The following is a 7,261-nucleotide window of genomic DNA, read 5'->3' as shown; positions in this document are numbered from 1 at the left end:
CATGGATCTGAAGATATGAGAAGATATCTATCTATCTATCTATCTATCTATCTATCTATCTATCTATCTATCTATCTATCTATCTATCTATCTATCTATATACTGCGATATCTCCTTGGGGTATCATTTCTTCGAGTTTGCAGCATCAAATGGACACATACACACTGACTGAAGGAGGTTGGTTTAAAAGGGAACCAGGAGAAGACTGATCCATCCCAAACCATTTGGTTACGAGTGCCACTTTTCCAGGATTAATGTAAAACAGACACTATTACAAGTCTATATGCTTTAGGTGTCCTGACAAACTCCTTATTTATCATATCATGGATACTAAAGTCCGAGGCATGGGTAATACCAATGACTCATTCTTGTTATAAAAACATTTTTGTCTGAACACTGGATACGGCTGTGCCCTGTATGTTTGTTGTTCTTACTGAAATAAATGCGCCTACTTTGGAATATTGACTCATTAAATATAGTGATTTTTTCCGTCTCATTCTGTTCCCCCGTGCCCTGTTTCTTTCTCTCACGTCCACATACCCAACTTTCAATTTCCAGAGCTGTCATCTGACTATGACTCTTCTCAGGGCCGGGTCCCCAAACTGTCAACTGCAAATCAATCACTAATGACGGGAGACACTCTCAAACAAACCACTATTATGACTGACGTGAAAAGTGCCAGTCACATGGTGACAGGTTTGAGTAATCTGACGTGTGACTGACCACGGAGAGACACGGAGACTGCGTGTAGGACGCGAATAGTCAATTTTTGGAAATGGTAGAAAAACACGGTGTGGGTGGTACGCAGCCCAAAGGAGTTACATGTTTTATTTAATAAGAAAGTTAAACTCAAAAGATGTCCTGAAGGCGGTGAGGCACTCTTGACTCACAGAACTTTGCAGAAGTTTAGTCATGAAGAAATAAAAATGGCCCAGGGCCATGTGTGGGCACTGAAACAGAAGTCAGTGTGCATTCTAGCAGATGGGTGTGGACCGATATCTTAAATCGGAAAGTAGCACCTTCTAAAAGCAGGGCCGAAGAAGATCTACATTTGAGAAATACTGAGGTCATGGATGAAGATTTGGAGCTTATTTTTAAATATGGCCTCCAATACGCTAATTTCCTATTATTCTTCTGTTCTAAAGTATAATTTCACAAGCTGTTACCAAACAGTGTTGCATGCACCTGCTCTGAGTAGGTTTTTCTCTCGCATGTTTCAACCCTAAATGGCCAGTTTATTGCCACGGACGCACGGAGGCGCTAGATCACTTAAAGCATCGATCCTGTCCCCGCATCGACTTGTACAATTTAAAACCAGACATGCAACTCATTCATATGCCCCCTCCTCCTCCACCAGTCCCTCTCTCGCTCTCTCTCGCTCTCTCTCTCTCTCCCTCGCTTTCTGTTTCTCCCGGTCTTTAGCTGCATGTCGTTCAGTCATTCAGTCAGTGGCCCCGGTCCGCTACGCCTGCGTCCACCTCCATACTCCGGCTCTCCAAATCCGAGACGCGCCACCGCCGCCGTCAGTGCGGGCATGACATACTGGCAACAGCAGCAGTAGTGGGCTTTCCGTCAGACTGCTTTTTTTTTTTTTTTTTTTTCTTTTTAAAACAGATCACAAAGGAGAGGAGCAGAATTAAGAGTAGACGAGAGTGAAGTGACTCATTTCCTACCACTGCCGTGCGTCGAGAAGAGCGGATGAGTCAATGGCTGGGGCACAGCCTGGAGTTCATGCGCTGCAGCTCAAGCCAGTGTCCGTGCCCGAGAGCCTCAGAAAGGGCAACAAATTTATGAAATGGGATGATGTAAGTAGTCGAGCCAGAATTCACCCTTTCCTCTCTCCACCCCCCACCCCCCACCTCCCCTACTCTGTGATCATTTCTGCACGCGTTCTTTGCATGCCCATACCATGTGTAGGCTACTCACGCAACAGTAGCCGTGAGATTTAATTGCCAGCGGCACTGATAGAGGGCTGATTGCTCGGCTTCCTGGTTAGCGGTTCAGAGAAATACTGCAGCCGTGGTGTCCGCTGACATGTGCTTTGTTTACATTTGCCAATTTACTGTATTCTTGCGTGCGCACCCGACTGAGTGCACGCGCATTCGCAAGTGCGCGCGCGCGCGTGAGAGAAAATGTGCTCATAAAATCAAATTACACATCCCAGTCCACTGGAAACGTTTGATCAATCAAGTCCATTTAATTAGTGCATTGAGTCTCACCCACAAAGAGAAAAGAGCTGAATGCACGTTTCTGTTGCTCGTGTTTGTTTTAGTGTCATTGGGAGGTATTATATATGAAGGTTTGTAAGTGTAGTGAAATGACCTTGATTCTAATTGATCACACATCGCCGTTGAGTTAGTAGTAACAGGCGGCTCTGGCCCGCACTGCACTGCACCTCTCTCCCGCAACAAATCAACACATCCCTCTAATAATCCTGCAGAGAATTCATGTACAGCCACTGCACTTGCACACTGAGTGCAAATTGAATGACCTTATTGCACTCAATGGTTATTTTCATCTCCTGCGCTGTCATCACAATGGCCCTCTGTATCCTGAAAGAGACTTTCTGTGTTATTTGTTTGTTTCCACAGTATGTCTGATTTGAATAACCGCACGCATTCCTCTGGTTCGCATTTGAATATTAGCGCGAACAAGTGTCGCTCCTGGGAAACGGGTGTGTTTTTTTTGCAGAGAGATGAGTCCACCTGTGACTGTCGTCCGCAATGATAAGGTGTCATTTGTCAGACGTTGCGATGTCTGAACCGAAGAGCTGAACTTGTGCTGAGTCTTTGTAGACAGAAGGAGGTCACTGGATAGGGCCCCCACCCAGCACAACTCTGCACACTCAATACCATTACTTGCCAAATTCAAAATGAAAGTAAGTTGCCCAACAAAACAGGAAATCAAGACAATTGCAAGTGAAGCAGATAATGATCATAATAATACTAAACAGCTACCTGTGGCAGTCTAAGCTGTGATCTCATAGTGTTAGACCCATTTGAAGGAAATAACTTCCACTAGCATCTAATTATTTATCTTTCTTTAACAGTTAACGTAGGCATTTTAAAAATATCATTTTATAAAATCGTCCTCATATTCCCTGAGCTCAGGTGAGCCAAGCACAGCACAGATGGCATCAGAGGACGGGCGCTGGGAAAGTGCGAAGCGGTCAGTACAGATAGCACAGAATGAATTATGCAAACGTACCACTGTGTCAATCATTAGTCTCAGGCTTTAATAAGAGTAATTCCTCAAATTTGTAATCACTGACGAGGAGCCGTTCCTTCGGCGTTGCCTTTGTTGTGAGAAGGGATGTGAGTCTGTTTCCCCTAACAGCCCTGTGTTTGTGTACTGTACTTTGTGCATGTGGGCCTATCTCCAGAAGTGAATGCCCACCAGGCCTTTTCCTGCGAAAACACACACCATCATATGCAGACAGAGATACTCTCTCTGTTTTATTTCCCTGACACTCCTTCCTTCCTCTTTCCCCTCTGTATCATTTCATGGAAAGAAACACAGGAATACGGAGTCAAAACGAGAGAGCGAGAAAAGCTGAATTGTCAGTGGCAGAAAATTTTAATTAAATCATTTCTTTCTTATCACAGATTTGGATGTTGGGCTCCGCTCAAACCTCTTTTAACAAGAAATTGTCCGAGTGATGGAAAACATCCAATAATTTTTTTTTTCAGTTCCAGTGGAAATGACACATTTTTGTTTAACACTGCTTAGCACTACCGAAATTCCGTGGGGACCAAAAATCTCTACAGCTGCCGTGTGAGGATGGCATACCTGCAGGAGCTGCAGGAAGAGCGGACGGGTTTTCAGAGCGTCTGAGCGTGTGAGGGAAAGCACTGCAGAATCCAGCACGCAAATGCTTAGTGGCTGACAGTTGGAAAAGCAATCAGAAACACTTCTCAAAATATTTGCGAAAGCCTCGAAGTCCCAGACGATCCGGGCCTCCCGCATACGTGCGTGCCCAGACAGACACCTTCTATTTGTGTTGCTGCCACTTGTAGACAGGTGGCTGCTTCTGCCGCTCATCAAATTCCTGGTTACGGGTTAGAGGACCGCCTGGATCGTGTTATTATTTGTCAGTCGGTTCACATGGCACATTTAGCACAAATGACTGCTTTCTGCAGAGGGTGAAGGCAGCGTAGGCAGTCATTTGGGAAAGGGATGTCTCGAGGATCGCTGAGATTGGTAAGATGTGAAGTTTGTGAAAGATGAAGCTGGCTCCGTGTACACAGAGATCTTTTTTTTCTCCTTCATATAAGCTTACACTTGTATTATGCCTCTTTGGTTTGGTGTGCATTGAATAAGATATTATCACGCTCCAGGGGAGAGCATAAACCCCTTTAAAAGTTGTACAATATGCCATTAGCATACAGAGCAGGAATACGCTGAGCTCAAATCTACTCCGTAATACACCCCCCCAGGTCATGGCTAATGGCACAGACTCTTCAATAAAAATAATGGCGATGTCTCTTGCCTGGGTTCCCTCGGGATGTTTATATTTTTGCAAGTAAGTCAGTAATCTCACCTCAATTCAGCAGAAAGCAGACCAAAGCAGGCTAATGTGGGCCCATTAATGACAACCCCCCCTCCCGAAAGTCAAGGAACAATAAAAAAACAACAACATATGTAGTCAAAACAGTCTTCAATCCACAATTATTATTTTTTTTTACACTTTTGTTTTCAGTAAATGGGCAGCCCCATGAGAAAAAGAAGTGTCTATATTAGCCTAATAGGTTTGTAGTGGCGGGACATTAAGAAGGTGGTGAAAATGCTCTCACATCATTAGGCAGGCTCCCGGTGGCCTCAACGCATCTTCTCCCTGCCATCACAGACAATCCATCATTCGCTGCGTCTCGTTCACTGAACTGAACGGTTTAGGGGAAAATTTCACCAACTTACTGTCAGTGGCCCGACGCGTTATCGTTTGCTAAATTTTTCTCTGAGCAACTGACAGCTTTGTAGGGGATGAGGTGGAGATATTAATCTGCTAACCTCGCAGAAATTGGAGCGCGCGTCGCAGACTGAGTGAAGATCAGAGATAGGGACCGGATTTGGTGTGAGACGCTGTTAGAGCTGCCAGCATGAGGCGTACTCTCCTGCCCTCTGGCTATAAATAGTGCGCGTGTGCTGCGCGCATTTAGAGGTATGAGCTGCGTCTTCATTCAGCCTTGTCATTCAGTCAAGCCTGCGAAGATTGTGCAGTCACGTGAACGCGACAAAGACGGTTCCCCTCCATGGGAATGGCGGGTTGCCATAGCGAACTTCACGGCGGCGGACGCCTCCCGATGCGGCACCAAAACCAGACCTGAGCGAGCCTCTCATTAAGTTTTCGTTAGCTCCTTTCTTGTCTACAACCTCTTCACGGATTTCAGTCTGTCACCAAGCAAACGTGTCAAGTTCTGCGACTAGTGATCGTGTTTCGAAAGTACGCAGTGATTTGTAATGGGTCTCTACGCCTCGGCACAGACTCGTCTGCTGCCGCCCAACCCTCTCCTGATATTCTACTCCGCAAGTCGCATGAGGTCTCCCAAACATGACAACTGTGCAGCAGATGCAGACCATTAGCTCATTCTCCCAACGCTGTGATAGGGACATCATTAGAAGCCTCATGAAGACACTTTGAAGATTTTCTTGCTCGGTGCAGCGAAATGCGGTTTCAGGCCCTCTGATCTCACGGCCATGGCTTGATGGAAGCACACAATATGCCACTGTTCAGCTGAACCACGGCCAGTGTGGACCCAGAAAAAAAAAAAAAAAAGGCTCTTGCTTTTTATAGAAGCATCCAATAATATCTGGCGTTGCCATGTATGCCTCAGGGTCAAATTGTGTGTGTGTGTGTGTGTGTGTGTGCGCGTGTGACTTGGAGCCATGTGTGTGCAGGAGCTGTGGGAAAGCGTTTGTCTGTTACAAGAGAGGAAAGTGGAAACATCAACCGTGAAACTAACCGCAGTGTGTGATTGTAGCCGTCGCAAATAGCCGCGCACACACTGAGACACGCACTGTTCCTTGGTCATCTGTGGCGATGCCAGGTCATGGATCGGAAAGTACCTTAGAAGGAAAGGATTGTGCGCATGCTTACAACATAAACATCACTTTTAATGTCATTTCGGATTCTGGTATGCGAGCGGTATTGTAAAAAAAAAAAAAAGGAAAAGTATACTTTGATCTTGACAATTGAATTAATTGGTTTACCCAGAGAGTATTTTGCCTCGGAGCATGGACTAAAGACTCAGACAGGGACACACACAGTTTTGGAGACACACATTGACTCCAGATGTCTTTTCTTTTTTTTTTTTTTACTACAGGATTCTACCACCGTGACCCCGGTGACTCTGACAGTCGACCCCAAAGGCTACTTCCTGTATTGGACCGACCAGAACAAGGTGAGGCACCATGGCAACGGGACGGAGCTTAACGTTTTAGCTTAAGGCAGCAGGTCATCACACATTGCTTCATAATACTCATTCGGCATCATCACAGGAGCAATAATAGTTTCCTCCACCTCTATTTGGAAAAGTTCAATATGAAATCAGCCTGATGTGAAGACCGTAATACAAGGTTTCCCCCTGGACCGTGTGCCTCTACATTTACTATGATTAGCGAATGCTTTATAAGACTTTATGTCTGAATTAAAGAATCTGCTGCATCTGTGGTTTCATTAACATCCTAATGATCGGTTGTTGTTTTCTAATTTGGAAATCAAAACTGCCTCCTCGTATCATTACGTTTGGCGCGAATCTGTGCGGGCGTCATAAAGACATACGGAGCCAATAGAGCGTGCACCTGGAGGCACAGTTGAAGAAAACAGAGCGGACCTTTGTGTTTACAAAGTCTGCACAATATAATCTTGCCTCACCTTGATTTTGACAGTGTTGGAATTGCGTTGCCTGGGGAAGTTACACTGCTATAGGCATAGTTGCTATATTACCACAGCGAGCATATGGTTTGTCCACAGATCTCACAGACAGTTGCTTGATACTAGCCGACTTTTTCATTCATCACTGCCAATACGCGGTCCAGTGCTCATTACCATGGCAACACCATTAAATCTGTGGCTAGCGTTAGCGTTCCAGTTGTAATCGTCATGGTACACCTAGCGTTATTAGACAGAGATCGCAAGCTCTCTGGGAAGCGTTTCCATGCTTGGAAAATGCCTCATTGGAACAGAGAGACCTCATTTTCCAACACTGTGAAGATTTTGTTTTTATTTGTGTCATTATGCCTGACACTTTGAGTTCGATCTTTT

The 7,261-nt window shown here is 45.2% G+C and overlaps 1 protein-coding gene across 3 annotated transcripts in view; it reads left to right on the top strand.

The window, feature by feature from the left end:
• Positions 1–956: 956 nt before the first annotated feature.
• Positions 957–7,261, top strand: part of LOC124999051 (1-phosphatidylinositol 4,5-bisphosphate phosphodiesterase beta-1) — a 117,902-nt gene continuing 111,597 nt past the window's right edge. The window contains exons 1-2 of one of the 3 annotated variants that reach the window (XR_007111131.1): positions 957–1,805; positions 6,321–6,398. Coding sequence is in view for 2 of the 3 variants with exons in the window: in XM_047573796.1 (XP_047429752.1) it covers positions 1,707–1,805; positions 6,321–6,398 (177 nt within the window). In the remaining variant the exon portion in view is untranslated. The remainder of the gene's footprint in view (positions 1,806–6,320; positions 6,399–7,261) is intronic. The other 2 variants (XM_047573796.1, XM_047573795.1) reach the window with 2 other exon arrangements.

This window comes from Mugil cephalus, chromosome 21 (genome assembly GCF_022458985.1).
Source record: "Mugil cephalus isolate CIBA_MC_2020 chromosome 21, CIBA_Mcephalus_1.1, whole genome shotgun sequence".
Classification (NCBI taxonomy): Eukaryota; Metazoa; Chordata; class Actinopteri; order Mugiliformes; family Mugilidae; genus Mugil; species Mugil cephalus.
The sequence above is the reverse complement of the archived record's forward strand: the minus strand, read 5'-3'. Positions and strand labels throughout refer to the sequence as shown.